Source organism: Heteronotia binoei, chromosome 16 (genome assembly GCF_032191835.1).
Source record: "Heteronotia binoei isolate CCM8104 ecotype False Entrance Well chromosome 16, APGP_CSIRO_Hbin_v1, whole genome shotgun sequence".
In the NCBI taxonomy this organism is placed as follows: domain Eukaryota; kingdom Metazoa; phylum Chordata; class Lepidosauria; order Squamata; family Gekkonidae; genus Heteronotia; species Heteronotia binoei.
The window spans coordinates 61496915-61519124 of record NC_083238.1 but is presented as its reverse complement, the minus strand read 5'-3'; the positions used below and the strand labels follow the sequence as shown (position 1 = coordinate 61519124).

Genomic DNA, 22210 nt, shown 5'->3' with positions numbered 1-22210 from the left:
GCCTTCCTCTGCAGAGCCTTCCCTGGTGGTCTCCCTTCCAAGTACTGACCCTGCTTAGCTTCTGAGACTGAGAAGCAGAGGTGGTTGGCCACTGCCTTCTTCTGCAGAGCCTTCCTTGGTGGTCTCCCATCCAAGTACTGATCCTGCTTAGCTTCCGAGATCTGAGAAGCAGAGGTGGTTTCCCATTGCCTTCCTCTGCAGAGCCTTCCCTGGTGGTCTCCCTTCCAAGTACTGACCCTGCTTAGCTTCCGAGATCTGAGAAGCAGAGGTGGTTGGCCCTTGCCTTCCTCTGCAGAGCCTTCCTTGGTGGTCTCCCTTCCAAGTACTGACCCTGCTTAGCTTCTGAGACTGAGAAGCAGAGGTGGTTGGCCACTGCCTTCTTCTGCAGAGCCTTCCTTGGTGGTCTCCCATCCAAGTACTGATCCTGCTTAGCTTCCAAGATCTGAGAAGCAGAGGTGGTTGGCCCTTGCCTTCTTCTGCAGAGCCTTCCCTGGTTGTCTCCCATCCAAGTACTGATCCTGCTTAGCTTCCGAGATCTGGGAAGCAGAGGTGGTTGGCCCTTGCCTTCCTCTGCAGAGCCTTCCCTTGGTGGTCTCCCATCCAAGAACTAACCCTGCTCAGCTTCTGAGATCTGGGAAGCAGGGGTTACCAGCAAGGAAGATTATGCAGAGGGAGGTAATAGTAAATCAGCTTTGCTTCTCTCTTGCCTTGAAAGCCCCTTGGAGGATTCACCATAATTTGGGTGGGACTTGATGGGACATTACATGCACCACTGCCCAGAGACTGACAGTGTCTAACCCAGATCTTGCTGCCCTCTTGCTAGAGCTTGTTATATAACAGAGAACAAAGACAAGGAATGAAGTTACAAAAGGCTCCATTGATTTCTCATCAAAGAGAAATCCCTCTTTTAAAAGAGGAAAGAGAGAGGACAGGGACTCAATGGCTAGATCAAAAAAGTGAATAGCAGAACTTCAAAAGAGCCTTGCTGGATCAGACTAGTCGCCCATCCAGTCCAGCCTCCTGTCTCCCACAGGGGCCAGCCAGTTCCTCTAGAGGGCCAACAGCAGGGCAGAGAGGCCGAGGCCTTCCCCTGAGAAGAACATCTAAGGAGCCCTGCTGGATCAGACCAGGGAGGGTCCTTCTAGTCCAGCCTCCTGTCTCACACAGTGGCCAACCATTTCCTCTGGAGGGCCAGCAACAGGGCAGAGAGGCCGAGGCCTTCCCCTGAGAAGAACTTCAGGAGAGCCCTGCTGGATCAGACCAGGGAGGGTCCTTCTAGCCCAGACTCCTGTCTCACACAGTGGCAAACCAGTTCCTCTGGAGGGGCAACAACAGGGCAGAGAGGCTGAGTCCCTCCCCTGAGAAGAACATCAGAAGAGCCCTGCTGGATCAGACCTGTGAGAGTCCATCTAGTCCAGCCTCCTGTCTCAAAAAGGGGCCAGCCAGTTCCTCTGGAGGGCCAACAGCAGGGCAGAGAGGCCGAGGCCTTCCCCTGAGAAGAACATCTAAGGAGCCTGCTGGATCAGACCAGGGAGGGTCCTTCTAGTCCAGCCTCCTGTCTCACACAGTGGCAAACCAGTTCCTCTGGAGGGGCAACAACAGGGCAGAGAGGCTGAGTCCTTCCCCTGAGAAGAACATCAGAAGAGCCCTGCTGGATCAGACCAGTGAGGTTCCATCTAGTCCAGCATCCTGTCACACACAGTGGCCAGCCAGTTCCTCTGGAGGGCCAACAACAGGGCAGAGAGGCTGAGACCTTGATTTTGCCTCCTGGCTCTGGGATTCAGAGGCTGACGGCCTCTGAATGTCGAGGTTCCCCTCTCTGTAACAACCCCAGTTTTGTTGTGTAGGAAAACCCTTATAGGTGAGCACCAAATGTGATGCTTGGAGTGCAACTTTGAGCCTGTGACGTTCTTGTATTGCAGGAAGCCCTCATCATGGCGAGCATGGATCATCCCCATCTGGTCAGGCTCCTGGGAGTTTGCTTGAGTCCCACAATCCAGTTGGTCACTCAGCTGATGCCCTATGGCTGCCTGCTGGACTACGTTCATGAACATAAAGATAACATTGGCTCCCAGCTGCTGCTGAATTGGTGTGTCCAGATAGCTAAGGTAAGTGCCTACTTGTGCGATTTATCATTATGAATGGGGCAGGGCCAACTCTCGTTGGGAATTCCAAACCTTTCGAAAGCTCCCGGAGTTGAGATCTTTAAATATGTTCCGTATCTACCGTGTGCAAGAATAATTTCTACATTTATCTGTGGAGTACATGAGCACACATCGTGACGGAGGTGGAGTTCTATATTCTCTCCTGCTTCCCTTGATATTTGATTAAATTATCTTTTAGTGTTTCTACTGAGACTGGCGCTATCTTATTTGTTTTGCGGTTTGGATATGCCTGTTGCTAGAAATCAAATTTGGAATGTTCTTCAAAATCACTTTCTTGAACTTTCGGAAACAAATTGAGTTTGAAAAGATTTTCAACCGTCATTCGTCGTCTGTGCAAATGGCCAAGATGAAAACCAAAATGAGCGTTGATTATTTTCCATAACTGGACAGCAATCGTACTTTCCCAGAAAATCATACCGAATAGATTGTGTGATTTCATACTTCATAGGCTCGAGAAAACTTTTATCCGCTTTTGGTCTTGTTCATGTTTTGATATCCAAAATGTGCAGGTTTCCCTGCAGTTTGTGGAAGGAAATCACATGGGACGACGAGGCAGTGTCCCGTTTTGCACTCTGTGATACATTTTTGCTCTGTGGTTTTGTTGTTGTTGTTTGTTGATTTTTGAAATAATCTTTATTTATAATATACACCAATCCAGCGTGACACTGCATGAAACCAAAGACAAATACACATTTGCTACAAAGAAGATACAAATATGGAATGACATACCTTAGAAAAATAGCAAGTCTCAATAGTAAGCCTTATTAGGAACCACATTTTGCTTCATCAAATATGATACTACTGGAAACCATACTGCTGTAAATTTTTCTTGATAATTTTGTAAGTTAGGCCTGAGATGTCAACTCGTGATTTTGCAATGAACAAAACATCCCCACACCTTATTTTGCCAGGATGTTAAAGAAGGTGGGCTTTTATCCCCCCATTTAGAAGCAATTATAATCCTAGCAATGGCTAGCAGAGTTGTCACCAAAATATTTCTGCTTTTGTTTCCAAAGCCCACTGGCAGCATAGATAACAAGAGGATTTCTGGCCCGATAGGAACCCTGACTCCTGTTATCATATAAATATGCTGTATAATCAACTGCCAAAATGAATATATGTGAGGACAATACAACCAGCAGTGCATATAGTCCCCCCAGTGTGGCATATAGTGTGGTTCTTAGCTGTCTTTTCTGTACAATCTGGTACATCGTTTAAGAGGTTCAAGGACCTGCCCACTAGGCCCTGCCAACTGGCCCTCCACCAGACAGAATGGCATCCCGCCAAAAATCTCCGTGAGCCATCCGCTTTTGCTGCCTATCCTGTACAAATGGCAGAGGGGCTGCGGGTCACACTCAAACAGATGTCGACAGAGGATGACATTTGGCTTGGGAAACAATCCGTGATCAATGCTCCCTCTCCTTCCCAGCTTTCCTTCCTGAAGTCGTGCATAACGGGCCGCCTCACAGTCAGAAGTCAACTGCTTCGTGGTCCCATTTCAGAGTCACCCAGCCATTTCCACAAACCGCCTTAAATCTATTGGTACATGTCTGGTGTAGTGGTGAAGTGTGCGGACTCTTATCTGGGAGAATGTGCGGACTCTTATTAGGCCACACACCCCTGATGTAGCCAATCCTCCAAGAGCTTACAAGGCTCTTTTTTTGAAAGCTCTTGGAGGATTGGCTACATCATGGGGGTGTGGCCTAATATGCAAAGGAGCTTCTGCTAGAATTTCACCCCTGGTGGTTCCACATTACTCAGCTAATCCATCAGGCTCTGGTAAGGCAAAGCATTAACAACCAAGAGAGCCAGTTTGGTGTACTGGTGTACTCCCAGACTTTTATCTGGGACATTCGGGTTTGATTCTCCGCTTCTCCACTTGCAGCTGCTGGAATGTCCTTGGGTCAGCTATAGCCCTTGCAGAGTTGTCCTTGAAAGGGCAGCTTCTGTGAGAGCTCTTTCAGCCCCACCCACCTCACAGGGTGTTTGTTGTGGGGGGAGAAGATATAGGAGATTGTAAGTCACTCTGAGTCTCTGATTCAGAGAGAAGGGCGGGGTATAAATCTGCAATTCTTCTTCTTACTCTCAGGCTGTCACCTGGTACACAGCATCACCTGTCAGAGGGGCTGTCTCTGGTAAGGGGTAGGGCTAACTCTGACACCCTTTATCCCCCCCCCTCCTCACCCTGCATCTGTTCAGGCTTTAGAGAGGGCACACCTATATGTCAATGTCAAGTGTTGGATGGGGGAAGAGCCCCATTCCCATGAGTTTGCCAGGAGGTTCCATGATTCTGTCAAGCTCCTTCTCCTCTAGAAATGTTCCACCACATACCATTCCTGAACAGCCAGATGAGATGTACCCCCACAAAAAAGTGAGGAGAAAAACAAATACGATAATTTAATATAACACAAGGCAGGCAAAGCACCAAAGGGTCAGAGCAGAGTATAAACTCTGACCCCTCAAATTGTAGGCCAAACCAACTGTTACAGTTTTTAAAGAACAGGGTCTAGGGTACCTGGGACTAGCCAGTTTGGTGTAGTGGTTAAGTGTGTGGACTCTTATCTGGGAGAACTGGGTTTGATTCCCCACTCCTCCACTTGCAGCTGCTGGAATGGCCTTGGGTTACCCATAGCTCTTGCAGAGCTGTCCTTGAAAGGGCAGCTTTCTGTGAGAGCTCTCTCAGCCCCGCCTACCTCACAGGGTGTCTGTTGTGGGGGAGGAAGGTCAAGGAGATTGTGACTGCTCTGAGATTCAGAGTATAGGGCAGGTTATAAATCTACTATCATCTTGTTTCTTCTTCTCCTCCCCCTCTCACCAAAAGGGGATTGAGAATGAAGTTTCAAAGGGAGGGGAAGAGAGCAGGTGGGTCCGATTAAAAGTCGAGCCTCAAGTCCGAATTGTCCCTCTGCATTAATCCCTATGGAACAGTGCTCTGAAAATACCCCTCCCTGTCAGGGAACCCTGATGGAAGGCAAAGAAAGAAAGCGAAGAAAAATGATCTCACCAACTTTTCTGGCTCCTGCTCGAACCCCGCCCCTCACAGCCGCCTGGGCTTCGGCTGTGCTTTGCCTGGCTTAATGTAATTTGAGAATTCTTTTATATTCAGAAGATCTTCAAAGGATCTCCCCCGGGCCCTGATTTCCCTTCCCTGACATTCCGCTGTATCAAACTGCTTATTACCTTGGCTTATTATTATTATTCTAAAGTAACACTTAAGGAATTATTTGAATGTAAAATGTGATAAGGAGGACTGGCAGTCTCCGAGGAAAGCGGGGGCAGGGGACTGTTCGGTACGGTGGCCCTGACAGCTCAAGCCCTCCGAAACGGAGAAGGAGCGTTGGGGAAATTCACCTGCCCGTGTCCAGGGGGCAAGAAGTGTAGCATCGGGTTCACACCTGGAGTCAAGGCAGACAGACTGAATGCTACGGGCACCTGGTCAAGGAGGCAAAGCCAGATTTGCCAATCCTCGGTTGGGTAAATAAAAAAAAAACACCAAGAGACACCGTAAATTTTAAACAACAAGACAGTGTAATGTAGAGGTCAGTGGTGTGCTGACAAAACTTGCACATAGAACTTCAAATAGAACGCATGTAGCAAAAAAACATAAACAGAAGACAGTTCAAAAGCAGTCTTTCCAATCACAAAGGAGTGACAATAGTCCAGTATTTAGTTCATGGAACTAAAAGAAGCCCTTCCAAAGAGGTCTGTTCTAGATACCAAGATGTTTCATCCGTCTTTCTTCAGTTTGGAGGCTTATTTATCACCGGAACCCAATCTTTACAATACATTCACAGGAGACCAACAAGGTTCAGAACGTGTCTGTGAGATTTCCAAGACTGCTTTTGAACTCTCTTCTGTTTATGTTTTTTTGCTACATACTTTCTGTTTGAAGTTCTATGTGCAAGTTTTGTCAGTACACCACTGACCTCTGCATTACACTGTCTTGTTTAAAATTGATGGTGTCTCTTAGCGTTTTTTTTTTTAATTTACACAGCTGTACACTAAGATCCTATAGTTTCGCAATACTCGGTTGGGGGCAGGCGATCCCCCAGTTTGGAGGCCCTCCCCCCACTTCACAGTTATCAGAAAGCGGGGGGGGGGAGGGAAATGTCTGCTCACCACTCCATTATAACCTATGGGGATCGATTCTCTTAGGGTATAATGGAGAATTGATCCGTGGGTATCTGGGGCTCAAAAGGGACTGTTTTTTTGAGGTAGAGGCACCAAAATTTCAGCATAGCATCTGGTGCCTCTCCTCGAAACACCACCTCTCCTTGAAACACCCCCTGGCATCCCTAATCATGTTGCAAGATAAACACTAGTCCATAGCAACCCAATTGCAGTGCCACTGACCCAAAGAGAGTAGCAAGACAACTGAGGGTGTTATGAAATAACCCCTCACGCAGCCTTGTGGTGGGCTGAGAGTTCTCACTTCCAGAAAGGCAGGTGAGGGAAACACACAATGGATATAGAAACCAAACAGCTCGGAAAAAATGATCTTACAACTGGAGACTGTGAAACTGTTACGTATTGGATTGGTTGCATGGCGGGAAACGTTCTCGGGAAACCGAGCAACTGCAGGAACGGTAACCGTGTGAGACTTCCATTTGTGATCTGGACTCCTTTAAAGAAACCAATGAGCAGTCAGGACACGAAACCTGACTGCTGTGATTTGGTATGGGAGTTGGGGGGGGGATGGATCTTATGCATGCTTGACCCTGCCATGTTGTATTAGTTTGTAGTTATCAATAAAGCCAGTTCTTTGTGAACTCTAATGTATCAAACCCAGTATTCAACAGATAATGCACTTCTGAGGCAAACAGAGGTATCCCTACTTTTCCTTTATAAAGAGCCAACTGAGGGGTTTCACACAGCAATGCAAGGTCAGACTACTACGGCAATACTGAGAAGGGCAGAATAATTAAATGTTGCTCCATCTCAATAATTAACCACCTTGCTATTCCAGAGAATGGCTATTTCTTCACCTCCCAAAGAGTTATCACACCAACTCCCTTCTTTGTGGAAAAGAAAGAAATGATCAGTGGTAAACTATCAGTAATGTGTCCTCATATTCTTCCACCATCCGAAATTGTTTATTTTTTTTAAAGCCTTAGCGTAAAATATCCTAACAGGAGGCTGATTCTTACCCCAGTTTTAACAGATGTTAGGAAACACATACTGATTGCTCCAGATGAACAAAGCAAAAATAACGCACAACACTGCACTAATTTCTAGGAGTAGTAGAAGAAGAATTGCAGACTTATACCCCGCCTTTCTCCCTGAATCAGAGACTCAGAGCAGCTTGCAATCTCCTATGACTTCTCCCCCCACAACAGACACCCTGTGAGGTGGGTGGGGCCGAGAGGGCTCTCACAGCAGCTGCCCTTTCAAAGACAACTCCTATGAGAGCTATGGCTGACCCAAGGCCATTCCAGCAGCTGCAAGTGGAGGAGTGGGGAATCAAACCTGGTTCTCCCAGATAAGAGTCCACACGCTTAACCACTACACCAACCTGGCTCTCTACATAAGGAAAATATGATAATGAAGGTTTGAATAAATGGATTCTAACAATCGCTTTGTGTAGGATAGCTGTAGTTCACACAGCATCGCGTGTTTGTCAGCTTACAATCAGCTTTCAATCTCCTCTATCTTCTCCTCCCATAACAGACACCCTATGAGGTGGGTGGGGCTGAGAGAGCTCTCTCAGCAGCTGCCCTTTCGAGGACAGCTCTGCGAGAGGTATGGCCAGCCATCTCCTCTTTTTCAGTCCCCTTCTTCTTTTGCCTTCTGTCTTTCCCAGCATCAGGGTCTTCTCCAGGGAGTACTCCCTCCTCATTGGGTGGCCAAAGTATTTGAGCTTCAGCTTCAGCATCTGACCTTCCAGGGAACAGTCTGGGTTGATTTCCCTTAGGACTGACTGATTGGATCTCAAGAATCTTCTCCAGTACCACACCACAATTAATCAAGTAGATTAATTCCATATATAACAAAATTCTACTACGCCTAAAGTACATTGGTATATTTAACATTGTAGAACATCTACTTTAGCATTTAAGATAACATCCAGTTCGCCAATCAATCAATCGATAAATAAATAAACAAACAAACAAATAAATAAATATCTTCTAAGGATAAATTAACTGGTAATTGGGCTAGAATTTTGGCTCTTAAGCTAAGCATCATGCCTTGCTCCATCCCGAGCCAAACAAAAGGGAATATTTAAATACAAAGAGAAAAAAGGGATAGCATAAGTTAGAAAGCGTTGTAGTGAGAGAAACTGAAGGTAAGTTGTGTTACTATGTAAGATGTTTTTAGATTCAGTATATTTCAGCCCCGTCTTACAGGCCCTACAAAATGGCAGTAGCTCACTTAGGGCCTGGATCTCCATAGGGAGCTGATTCCACCAGGCAGAGGCCAGAGCTGAAAAAGCCCTGACCATGGTTGACGGATGTCCTTCAGGCCAGGGGTGGTTGGGAGGTGTTGTGTAGTAGACCACAGTGCCCTCCGGCGCATAAATTTAGTTGCATTGTTGGAGAACAGTGTTTTCTGGTTTTTTATTATTTTCATTTTCCCTGCTGAATTTGACTGATAAACAGGCTATTTGGAAGCAGCGTTCATTATTTTGAAGCACCCGGGAGGTGAAAGATAGCATCCGCGCACTGGTGGGGGGGGGGAGCTGAAAGGTTAGAGAGGTCGAGCGACGATGTCGCTGCCCTTCAAGGTCTTTTTCTTTTTTATTATGTTGCGCCATGTTGCTTAGTTGTGAATAGCCTATCAGGGAGGGAACAAAGGATGAGTTTAATGACAGTCATCTGTCAACCCTCCGCATTTTCGCATTTTCAACTTCAAGACAGCTCTATTCCCAAAGCTCCTCGCCATGACAAGGCTAATTGTATAATTACGGCATGCCACTGACACCCACGCCCCCAGCCCGGACTGAAGCAAAAGGCTGAGACAATTATTACTGCAAGAGAGTCCATTAATATGAAACATAGTTTGCTAATGGGGCCACTCCAATGTGAAACAGTGCTGGGGAAAGAGTAACCCTTTAAAGATATCCATGAAAAAATTGCACCATCTGGAATGCTAATATTAGCTTAGTATGTGTTTCTGTCCACCAAACACTTCCTTAAATAGCAAAGCTTAAGACAGAGCCCCCATCTTTTGATCCTGAGGGGTACATTGTGTCCACCACACTGTCAAAATTACAGTCAACAAAATGGCTGCCGTAGGAGGAGGAGCTAAACAAAGATGTCAGAGAGCAAGATTACAGCTCATCTCCAGACTAAAGAGATCAGTTCTCTTGGAGAAAATGGCTGCTTTGGAGGGTGGTCTCTCTGTCATTGTACCCCACTGAGGTCCTTGAGCTCCTCAGGCTCCACCCCCAAATCTCCAGGTATTTCTCAACCTGGATCTAGCAACCCTACCTCCATCTCCCACTGGTGGCAATGGGGAGAGGGAAACATGGCAACCCTAGCTCACATTCAGGGATTGGGGGGTTGCTAGGTGACAGAGCTGGGCCAACCCAGTGATCTGTTTTCATATTTTTGGGGGGTCATGCCCAGGTGGGCCCAGACCAGGGGAAATTTTGTAGAAAAATAGGTGCCGGAGCTCATTTTCACAACTCAATTGCATATGCCACACACCGCTGATATCAACAGAAGGTGTACTGATATCATCTGTACTCAGGGGTGGAATTCTAGCGGGAGCTCCTTTGCATATTAGGTCACACCCCCATGATGTAGCCAATCCTCCAAGAGCTTAAAAAAAGAGCCTTGTAAGCTTGCGGAGGATTGGCTACATCAGGGGGTGTGGCCTAATATGCAAAGGAGCTCCCGCTAGAATTCCACCCCTGCCTGTACTTACATCAGCTCAGCATCTACCTTAAAATGCTTCTTGCATGATAATTGTCAACATAAAACCTTACTCCCATCGTACTTTTAAAATTCCTTTCTCCTATGTGGCCACAGTGGCATGATGAAGATTTCCATCTGTCTGCTTCATATGTTTTGGTTATTTTCCCATTTTTGTGGGGAAAATATTAGGAAGTTTATCAAACCTTGGGGTTCATGAAATGGAGCCCAGAAGCAGGTATTGGGGGGAGGGGGGTTAAGAAAGAAAGAATCTTTCTCTGGAGGCTACGGCCAGTCCCCACATTCATACCAACTCTGTCCTTGGCGACACTGCTTTTGTGTCTGTTTTTAAAAGATATTTCAAAGGACCATCTGTGGAAATGCACCGCTGTGGTTCTGACGATCACTGGGATGTGTGATGAGCAGGATCACGCATTTGTAGCAATCCTCGTGTGCCAAAGGCTGAACTTTCTGGTGGAAGCAGAATGCCAGTTTCCCTTGAGCCTTTTTGAAAACTACAACACTCATCAGACTGTGTTCCTCTAATTACTACAGTATTATTAATTATAGCTAACACATTGCAAAGAAGGGCAACCATTATGCCCTCAGAGAGCTGCCAGTGAAGTGTATCATCCCATTAATTAAAAGTTGTATGTGGTTCACTCTCCTCCATTTTCAAATTCCTTTTCCCTAGTTGTGTGAACTCTGCCTCGTTTCTGTCAGACTTTTATCTTTCTTTCTGTTCCTTTCTAGCTGGCATTTCCCCCCATGCTATCATTTCATTTCTGTCAAGTGATACCTCATAATTTCTTTCCCAGACAAATGTCATTTCCAGTCTCCTTAACCATCACCCCGTTCTCTGTTACCAATCAACCTTCTTCTTTTCCTCGTTGCCCTCTCTTTATCTCCATCATCTTTTTTTTTAAGGTGAAAACAACCAACACATCACGCACAGCGCAGAAGGAGCACTCAAACCATGTACACCTCTCTCTCTCTCTTTCTTTCTCTCTCTCTCTCTCTCTCTCTCCTCCTTCCTTCCTTCCTTCCTTCCTTCCTTCCTTCCTTCCTTCCTTCCTTCCTTCCTTCCTTCCTTCCTTCCTTCCTTCCTTCCTTCCTTCCTTCCTTCCTTCCTTCCTTCCTTCCCTTCCATCAAGTTGCAGCTGACTTAGGGTCAGTGTTCCCTCTAAGCTGCAGAGTCTTGTGAGGAAAAATTCTACTTCGTGAGCTGCCGACATTAAAGTTGTCAAATGCAGCATAAATTAGGTTGCTCTGGGGGCAAAAATGTGTGAGCTGGAGGCTAAAAATCTGTGAGCTAGCTCACGCTAACTCAGTTTAGAGGGAACACTGCTTAGGGTACACCGGTAGGGTTTTTAACTCAAGAGACTTCAGAAAAAGTTGGCCATTGCAGGTCTCTGTGTTGTGACCCTTGGTAGTCTCCCAACCAAGTGTCGGAAGAGCTTACAAGGCTCTTTTTTGTAAGCTCTTGGAGGACTGGCTACATCAGGGGGTGTGGCCTAATATGCAAAGAAGCTCCTTCTAGAATTCCACCCCTGAGTATAGCAGCATTTTGCATCTCACCTCTCCTAGGGTCTTCTGGTAGTTGTTTTCAGCGATGAGGTGGAGGAGTCAAGTTCCCCTCTCGTAAATTTGGGTTGAGACCTATAAACCACAGAGGTTAACAAGAGGAATGAAATCGGTTGCCGTGTGCGTCCAGGCGCTTGGAAATTTAAATCCGGATCACTTTAGAACAGCATTAACAGGATATTGTAACAGACTATGCTAATGGGTTTATAATAAGCAGGCCTAATTCAGAGGTCTGTCTTGCTTCCCAAAAAACCAACAATGGGGCCCCATAAAATATTATCTGTGCCACAGAATAGCTCCTAGGAATCACGCTGCATCCAAATAAAGCAATATGCAAAACGGGCAAGAATGCTCCCTTCATCTGTGTTTCTTATTTAAGCAACTTTTAGACTCATAACACGTTTTTCTCACCGTGTGCACAAGGGGGGGGGGGGTCAGTTATGGAAAGCTCAGAGAAGTGAGGGCAGGGGGGAGAGAGAGTGAGGAAGGCTTAATATTGAAATCATAGAGTTGGAAGGTACCTCTAGGGTCATCTAGTCCAACCCCCTGCACAATGCAGGAAACTCACAAACCCCTCCCCCTAAATTCACAGGATCTTCATTGCCGTCAGATGATCATCTAGCCTCTTTTTAAAAACCTCCAAGGAAGGAGAGCCCACCACCTCTCAAGGAGGAAGCCTGTTCCACTGAGGAATCACTCTAACAGTCAGGAAGTTCTGCTAATGTTGAGCTGGAAACTCTTTTGATTTCGTTTCAACCCATTGGTTCTGGTCCTACCTTCAAAGAAAACAATTCCACCCCATCCTCTAGATGACAGCCTTTCACGTGCTTGAAGATGGTGATCCTATCACCTCTCAGCCGCCTCCTCTCCAGGCTAAACATTCCCAGCTCCTTCAACCTTTCCTCACAGGACTTGGTCTGCAGACGCCTCACAATCTTCGTCGCCCTTCTCTGGACCCATTCCAGCTTTTCTGTATCCTTCTTAAAATGTGGTGCCCAAAACTGAACACAATACTCCAGGTGAGGTCTTACCAGAGCAGAGTAAAGCGATACCATCACATCACGTGATCTGGACACTACTTCTGTTGATACAGCCCAAAATTGCATTTGCCTTTTTAGCCACCACAGAATCTATAATTTGGGAAGGCCTGTTCGTGGAGAAGACTGGAAAGTCCACCATGCAGCTGGTACAGGGAACAGCTAGGGTTGCCAGGTCCATTTCAAGAAATAGCTGGGAACTTTTGGGGGTGGAGCCAGGAGACTTTGGGGGTGGAGCCAGGAACAAGGTTGTGACAAGCATAACTGAACTCCAAAGAGAGTTCTGGGACCACACACCCTTTAAATGTCTTCCCTCCATTGGAAATAATGAAGAATGGGGGGCACCTTCTTTTGGGGCTCATAGAATTGGACCCCCTGGTCCAATCTTTTATAAAATTGGAGGGTGTTTTGGGGAGAGACACTGAATGCTATGTAGAAAATTTGGTGTCTCTACCTAAAAAAACAGCCCCTCTAGAGCCCCAGCTACCTGTGGATCAATTCTCCATAATACCCTGTGGGAATCGGTCTCCATAGGGAATAATGGAGTGCCCAGCAGACATTCCCCCCCACTCCTGCTTTCTGATGACCCTGAAGTGGGGGGAGGGCCTCCAAACTGGGGGATCTCCTGCTCCCACCTGGGGATTGGCAACCCTAGGTACAGCAGAATCTGGGAGGAGCAGAGGTGACCCTGGAAGAGGCCCAGCGGGGAGCTCCCAAACACAATGGTTTCAGCTTTCAAATGTTTTCACCTTCATTGAATGAGATGCTCTGACCTGGATGGGCCAGGCTGGCCCAATCCCATCGTATCTTGAAGGCTAAGCTTGATTGGCTCTGAAGAATAGTGTCCAGATCACGTGATGTGATCGTATCACTTTACTCTGTTCTGTTAAGACCTCATCTGGAGTATTGTGTTCAGTTTGGGGCACCACATTTTAAGAAGGATATAGATAATCTGGAATGGGTCCAGAGGAGGGCAGCGAAGATGGTGAGGGGTCTGGAGACCAAGTCCTATGAGGAAAGGTTGAAGGAGCTGGGGATGTTTAGCCTGGAGAGGAAGCGTCTGAGAGGTGATAGGATCACCATCTTCAAGTACTTGAAGGGCTGTCATAGAGAAGATGGTGTGGAATTGTTTTCTGTGGCACCAGAAGGTAGGACCAGAACCAGCGGGTTGAAATTAAATCAAAAGCGTTTCCGGCTCAACATTAGGAAGAACTTCCTATTAGAGCAGTTCCTCAGTGGAACAGGCTTCCTCCTCGGGAGTTGGTGGGCTCTCCTTCCTTGGAGGTTTTTAAACAGAGGTTAGATGGCCATCTGACAGCGATGCAGATCCTGTGAATTTAGGGGGAGGTGTTTGTGAGTTTCCTGCATTGTGCAGGGGGTTGGACTAGATGACCCTAGAGGTCCGTTCTAACTCTATGATTCTATGAATACTTGGGTGGGAACCACCTATGACAGGCATGTCAAACTAATTATTTATGAGGGCCAAATCTGAAATAAATGAGTCCTTGTCAGGCCAGGCCATGTGAGTCATAAAATGTAATGCCAGGTAGCAGAGATGAAACTTTATATAGAACACAAACACAATTATTAAAAAAAAACCTTTTAAAAACATGCTTAAAACATTAACACTCATTGGTCTTAAAGGTGCTTTATTTATATATCTCCTGTGCAATTCAGCGAACTGAGCAAAGGAAGCTCTGGCTCTTTTCTTCCTTCCCCAGGGAGCCAGGAGGGGGAGAAGCCTCATAAGAACATAAGAGAAGCCATGTTGGATCAGGCCAGAGGCCCATCCAGTCCAACACTCTGGGCCACATAAGAAAAGCCATGTTGGATCAGGCCAATGGCCCATCCAGTCCAACACTCTGTGTCACGTAAGAACAGAAGAGAAGCCCTGTTGGATCAGGCCAATGGCCCATCCAGTCCAACATTGTCACACAGTGGCCAAAAAAACCCCAAGAGCCATCAGGAGGCCTATAGTTGGGACCAGGACACTAGAAGCCCTCTCACTATGCCCACCCAAGCACCAAGAATACAGAGCATCACTGCCCCAGACAGAGAGTTCCAACAATACACTGTGGCTAATAGCCACTGATGGACCTCTGCTCCATATGCTTATCCAATCTCCTCTTGAAGCTAGCTATGCTTGTAGCCGCCACCACCTCCTGTGGCAGTGAATTCCATGTGTTAATCACCCTTTGGTTGAGGAAGTACTTCCTTTTATCGGTTCTAACCTGACTCCTCAGCAGTCCCTCTGCTGCAATGAAAGACTGGCTACAAGATCTTCTTCCTGTAGCTCTTGTAGCTGGTTTCATGGCTTTGAGGCGTGATTTGCATGCGTGTTTTCTGCCTCTCAGAGAAGAGAATTAATGAATGCTGTGTTCAAGTGGACTTGATACCGGCTGATCTCGTAGTGTTCAATTATTTTTATAGTATTGATTGGTGTCGCAGTCATTCAAGTGCACACTTGTCGTGGAATGGGCACTGATGCTGGAAAAGAAGCCGCGCTGCCCATGCAGCCTGGTGTCACTGCTGAAATATTAGCAAGGAGAGAACCACATAAATGGTAGTCCAAATACAAAAACAGACTGTGGCCAAATAACTAGTAGAATCATAGCATCATAGAGTTGGAAGGGAACTCCAGGGTCATCTAGTCCAACCCGCTGCACAATGCAAGAAATTCACAAACACCTCCCCCTAAATTCACAGGATCTTCATTGCCATCAGATGGCCATCTAGCCTCTGTTTAAAAACCTCCAAGGAAGGAGAGCCCACCACCTCCCAAGGAAGCCTGTTCCACTGAGGAATCGCTCTAACCGTCAGGAAGTTCTTCCTAATGTTGAGCCAGAAACTCTTTTGATTTAATTTCAACCCATTGGTTCTGGTCCTACCTTCCGGGACCACAGAAAACAATTCCACCCCATCCTCTATAGGACAGCCCTTCAAGTACTTGAAGATGGTGATCATGTCACCTCTCAGCCACCTCCTCTCCAGGCTAAACATCCCCAGCGCCTTCAACCTTTCCTCATGTAGATTTCAAATGTTCCTAAAGGTATACACGCTATTGTCAATAGATACAGAATTCATTTTATACACAGTTCACATATTCCAAAAATTACTAATCCAGTCCAAAGAAGTGCTTGTTGCAAAATATGCAATGTTAGTATTGTATGTTGCTTGTGGAAAAAAGGAACTCTGTTTTTGTTTTGTTTTTGCACAAGCACTTCTTTGGACTGGATTAGCAATTTTTGGAATATGTGAATTGTGTATAAAACGAATTTTGTATATATTGACATTAGTGTATATAGCTTTAAGAACATTTGAAGTCTACTAGTTATTTGACCCGTGGTCAGTTTTTGCAAAATATACAATGTTGTTATTTTATATTGCTTGTGGAAAAAAGGAACTCTGGTTTTTTTGTTGTTTTTTTGCACAAGCACTCCTTTGGACTGGAGCAGTAATTTTTGGAATATGTGAGTTGTGTATAAAACAAATTTTTCATATATTGACATTAGCGTGTATACCGTCAAGGAAATGTGAAGTCTGCTAGTTATTTGGCCACTGGTTTTGTATTTTGTGTCACTGCTTGGCTGGAGAGGACAGATGGCTCCATCGCGTTTGTGTCAGGTGCTGAGTGACCAGGGCAGCCCATGCCTGTCAGCTGCCCCGTTGAGCCCAGTCTGAAAGTGCAGGAGGGGAGACTTGCTCTGCTCTCAGCCCAGCCCCGGCCAAGATCACCCCCAGTCCAACCTGCTGTGATCTTTTCCTCAGAACCAAGCTGATTAGACAGACTGGGCAAGTGTTTAAGGTGGTTCAAAAGTGGGCACTGGAAATGAAAGACAAAAAGTAATGACCCACTGAATACGGGGAGAAGGCCTTTTTTGTCCCTCTCCTTTCACAATTAACCTCAGCATGCATTGCACAGGTTTTGTATTTACTTTAGAGTTAATTTGGTCCCCTTTAGCAGGAGGTTTCTATTCCTAATATTCCCTCTAAGCTATAGAGTCCTGTGAGCAAAAATTCTGCTTTGTGAGCTGCTGGCATTAAAGTTGTGAATGAGCAATTTGGCTACTGCATAAATTAGTTTGCTCTGGGGCTGTCCTTCCTGAGCTGTGACAAAAATGTATGAGCCAGAAGCTAAAAAACTGTGAGCTAGCTCACACCATCTCAGCTTAGAGGAAATACTGATTTTACCACCACCACCACCACCCCTAGGTCGGCACATGACCAAAAGCATAAATCTTTGTTTGTTCTTTTGTTTGAGTTCATTGGAGAGAGACTTCTAGCTGTGCCAAATAAAAACCAAATAATTTTGGATTTTATTTGGGTGTGGCTATTTCGGTAGCTGAATCAAATTGTCTAAGCTATATTTGGCTGAATAAATAACCAAAAATTATCATTAAGGTATTTCTTTTAAAAGATATTCAGCTCTATATATACCGAGCACAAACCCCTATATATGGCTGTCGGTAGGAACGCACAGGCTCCAAGATGTTACAGATAGGAAGTAAGCAGTTTATTGGGAGGTACTGTTGCACAATTCACTAGAAAAGCAAATGGAATCAGATCCATGATACCGAAATAGATATAGAAAAGCATGCTTAGCATCCCATCAGAAAGATACAGATGGCCACAGAAAATAATATAAACAGATCAACAGGCAGCCCTGAAGTGGGAACAAACAGAATAAAATTCAAAATCAGCTCTAAACCAGAAAAGAAAGCATTATGGAGGGGGGAACCATAAACCACCAGGCATTGTAAATACACTTGAAAAAAAGGTTGTAAACATGAGAGCAATTTTAGTGCATGTTAGCCATTCTCAGTCTAAATGTTAAACTGTTAATTGCTGCTTTATCACCCTTCTATCAGTTTAGTTTTAACTCAGTTTCCTAGCAAGCAAGCTGATGCACTTTCATAGCTACCTATTCCCATAAGCGAGAGGCTTTTACATAAGCAAAGAAAATAAGAGCTCTGCTGGATCAGATCAGTCCATCTAGACCAGCATCCTGTCTCACACAGGGGCCAACCAATTCCTCTGGAGGACCAACAACAGGGCACAGAGGCCAAGGCCTTCCCATGATGTTGCCTCCTGGCTCTGGAATTAGGAAGCTTACTACCTCTGAATGTGATAGACTTATCTTCCATGAAATCTATAAGAAGAGCTCTGCTGGATCAGACCAATAGTCCATCCAGTCCAGCCTCCTGTCTCACATAGGGGCCAACCAGTTCCTTTGGAGGGCCAACAACAGGGCAGAGAGGCCAAGGCCTTCCTAAGAACACAAGAAGAGCCCTGCTGGATCAGACCACTGAGGGTCCATCTAGTCCAGCCTCCTGTCTCACACAGGGGCCAACCAGTTCCTCTGCAGGGCCAACAACAGGGCAGAGAGGCCGAGGCCTTCCTAAGAACACAAGAAGAGCCCTGCTGGATCAGAGCAATGGCCCATCTAGTCCAGCATCTTGTCTTACACAGTGGCCAGCCTGTTCCTCCGGAGGGCCAACAATAGGGCAGAGAGGCTGAGGCCTTCCCCTGAGAAGAACATTAGAAGAGCCCTGCTGGATCAGAGCAATGGTCCATCTAGTTCAGCATCTTCTCTTATGCAGTGGCCAGCCTGTTCCTCTGGAGGGCCAACAACAGGGCAGAGAGGCCGAGGCCTTCCCCTGAGAAGAACATCAGAAGAGCCCTGCTGGGTCAGACCAGGGAGGGTCCATCTAGTCCAGCCTCATGTCTCACACAGTGGCAAACCAGTTCCTCTGGAGGGCAAACAACAGGGCAGAGAGGCTGAGGCCTTCCCCTGAGAAGAACATTAGAAGAGCCCTGCTGGATCAGAGCAATGGTCCATCTAGTTCAGCATCTTCTCTTATGCAGTGGCCAGCCTGTTCCTCTGGAGGGCCAACAACAGGGCAGAGAGGCTGTGGCCTTCCCCTGAGAAGAACATTAGAAGAGCCCTGCTGGATCAGAGCAATAGTCCATCTAGTTCAGCATCTTCTCTTATGCAGTGGCCAGCCTGTTCCTCTGGAGGGCCAACAACAGGGCAGAGAGGCTGTGGCCTTCCCCTGAGAAGAACATTAGAAGAGCCCTGCTGGATCAGAGCAATGGTCCATCTAGTTCAGCATCTTCTCTTAGGCAGTGGCCAGCCTGTTCCTCTGGAGGGCCAACAACAGGGCAGAGAGGCCGAGGCCTTCCCCTGAGAAAAACATCAGAAGAGCCCTGCTGGGTCAGACCAGGGAGGGTCCATCTAGTCCAGCCTCGTGTCTCACACAGTGGCTAACCAGTTCCTCTGGAGGGCAAACAACAGGGCAGAGAGGCTGAGGCCTTCCCCTGAGAAGAACATTAGAAGAGCCCTGCTGGATCAGAGCAATGGTCCATCTAGTTCAGCATCTTCTCTTATGCAGTGGCCAGCCTGTTCCTCTGGAGGGCCAACAACAGGGCAGAGAGGCTGTGGCCTTCCCCTGAGAAGAACATTAGAAGAGCCCTGCTGGATCAGAGCAATGGTCCATCTAGTTCAGCATCTTCTCTTATGCAGTGGTCAGCCTGTTCCTCTGGAGGGCCAACAACAGGGCAGAGAGGCTGTGGCCTTCCCCTGAGAAGAACATTAGAAGAGCCCTGCTGGATCAGGGCAATGGTCCATCTAGTTCAGCATCTTCTCTTAGGCAGTGGCCAGCCTGTTCCTCTGGAGGGCCAACAACAGGGCAGAGAGGCCGAGGCCTTCCCCTGAGAAGAACATCAGAAGAGCCCTGCTGGGTCAGACCAGGGAGGGTCCATCTAGTCCAGCCTCGTGTCTCACACAGTGGCAAACCAGTTCCTCTGGAGGGCAAACAACAGGGCAGAGAGGCTGAGGCCTTCCCCTGAGAAGAACATTAGAAGAGCCCTGCTGGATCAGAGCAATGGTCCATCTAGTTCAGCATCTTCTCTTATGCAGTGGCCAGCCTGTTCCTCTGGAGGGCCAACAACAGGGCAGAGAGGCTGAGGCCTTCCCCTGAGAAGAACATTAGAAGAGCCCTGCTGGATCAGAGCAATGGTCCATCTAGTTCAGCATCTTCTCTTCTCAACAGGGCAGAGAGGCCGAGGCCTTCCCCCAGTGTTGCCTCCTGGCTCTGGGATTCAGAGGATTCGTGCCTCTGAATCTGGAGGTTCCCTTCAGCCACTGATAGATTTATCCTCCATGAATTTATCTTATCCCCTTTTACCTGAAAAAAACAAAAAACAAAATTAGCATCCATTTTGTGTCATATGGGTAGGCTCAAAGAATCTTTGCTGTGACATTTCCAGGTCTCAAAGTGTCACTTAAATCTTGTCCCACCAAATATTGGTGAGACTTTGTCAGCCTGAGAAAGGAAACACTAAGGGCACCATCTCTGGCCATGATAATGGCAGAATAAAATTGGAGGCATCAAAAGAAGTCAATGCAGCTGCATAAGAAGCTAAATGTGTGAGTTGGAAATCAAAAAGGTTCCATTGGAACTCTGTATGGATCAATAAGAAAATCAAAAAGGGCACGTATAGGAGGTGGAAGGAAGGACAGGTTGCTAGGAACACTGACAGATGAGCCGACCAGACTTGTAGAGAGACTTTCAAGAAATCACAAATGAGCAGAGGCTGTCCTTGAGGGTGGCAAAACCGTGAAGAAGAAGATAATGATTGATGATGATGATGAAGATATTGGAGTTATATCCCGCCCTTCACTCTGAATCTCAGAGCAGCTCACAATCTCCTTTATCTCCCTCCCCCACAACAGACACCCTGTGAGGTGGGTGGGGCTGAGAGAGCTCTTACAGCAGCTGCCCTTTCAAGGACAGCTCTGCGAGAGCTATGGCTGACCCAAGGGCATTCCAGCAGCTGCAAGTGGAGGAGTGGGGAATCAAACCCGGTTGAAAATCCAATATCATCATGATCTTCTTCTTCCGACTGACATGAAAGCTCACAGCCTGAATAAAACTTTGTCGGTCTTAAAGGTGTTATCGGACTCCAGCTTTGTCAAAAAGTAAGAGGTCAACCTCTCGGGTCCTCTCATCACCCCTGGTTGTCCTGGGTGTTATTTACACCAACTTTGTCCCTCGGAATTGCATCCCAAAGCCAAGCGCAAATCCACCCAACTCTGTGTGAGGCAGAACATATTACATTAGACTTATGGGCTCCAAAATAATCTTCCATAAAACACCTAGACGATCATCAAATATCCTAAGCCAGTTGGAAAAAAAAGAAACCCATTATGTTTTTCTTAGCTGTCCCCGACCGACTGTCTTGGAACAGTATTATTGAAAACCTCTCCTAAATCAGATTCAAGATATTATAGCAGTTTCTTCTTCAGCCTGTCAGGAATTCCATTATAAGCCCATATTTTTCATGTTTATAATGTAGCCATAAAAATTTGCCCCGGACTGTGGGCTTAGCATAAAAAGTCTCGGCCTGAAGCAATTTTATTTTGTATTATTCAAGAAATCTATATATGAGGTTATTTTGGAATTGCTGGAGTACCCAAAACTATAGACTCGGGTGCCTTTTTATATTGCTGTAAATTGGAAAGAAATCACTCCTTTCCCTTTATAAGCAAGCACCCAGCCCGCTTAAATTCATAATGCCGCTAATCCCGTAGCTGTAAGTATGAGAAGAACGCTGAAGTTTGCAAGTAGATGTTGTAAATTTCAAGTGATTAATGCCTAGGTGCTTTATTATAAAATATGAATTTTTGGATTAATATCCATATCCTGTGATTTGTGCTATTAATCACATTTGTGTCCGTCCTTGGCGTAGGCAGCGGGCTCTGGCGTCTGAAAACCAAGGTAGACAGCAGTGTGGCTGCAGGAATTGGACCGTCTCTTCTGCCTTTTCACATCATTTAATGAAACGTAGTCAAGGTAGAACTGTCCATTCATGCTGGGTACCATTTTTTTTTAAATCTGCCGTTTTTTAAAAAAATGCGCCTTGGCAAATGAGCACATGCCTTCATTTCTGTACTTTACGCCAGAGGTGTCGAACTCATTTGTTATGAGGGCCGGATCTGACATAACTGAGACCTTGTTGGGCCGGGCCATGTTGACCCGGCCCATATGTGTACCTATTTAAGATTAAATATCAGATATATTCGGCCGGGGCTTCGGGGTCTGCACTGGCTGCCGATAATATACCGAGTCCGGTACAAGATGCTGGTTATTACCTTTAAAGCCCTTTATGGCCTAGGACCTGCCTACCTTAGGGACCGTCTCTCCCCACATCTTCCCCAGAGAGTACTGAGATCGGGCTCTCAAAACCTGCTCGTAATCCCCGGGCCAAAGGAGGCCCTGTTGAAATCTACCAGGGATCGGGCCTTCTCAGTAACAGCACCTTACTGGTGGAACCAGCTGCCGGAGGAGGTGAGGGCCCTGCGGGACCTTGGGCAGTTCCACAGGGCCTGCAAGACGGCCCTCTTCCGGCTGGCTTACAACTACCCGACACTGGGAATTTCGGATGGTGGTAGGGGCATTCTGATAGACCGCTGGTTTTATGTTTATGTTTTATTAACTTATTGTTTTAAAATGATGTTAATTGATGTTTTAAATGCTAAACCCTATTTTAAATTTTTACGTGTTGTGAG

At 46.4% G+C, this 22210-nt stretch overlaps 1 protein-coding gene across 1 annotated transcript in view; it reads left to right on the top strand.

Moving 5' to 3' along the window:
- ERBB4 (erb-b2 receptor tyrosine kinase 4) overlaps window positions 1–22210 on the top strand; it is a 535358-nt gene that overhangs the window by 353933 nt on the left and 159215 nt on the right. The window contains exon 17 of the mRNA XM_060257067.1: window positions 1923–2108. Within this exon, the coding sequence (XP_060113050.1) occupies window positions 1923–2108 (186 nt within the window). The remainder of the gene's footprint in view (window positions 1–1922; window positions 2109–22210) is intronic.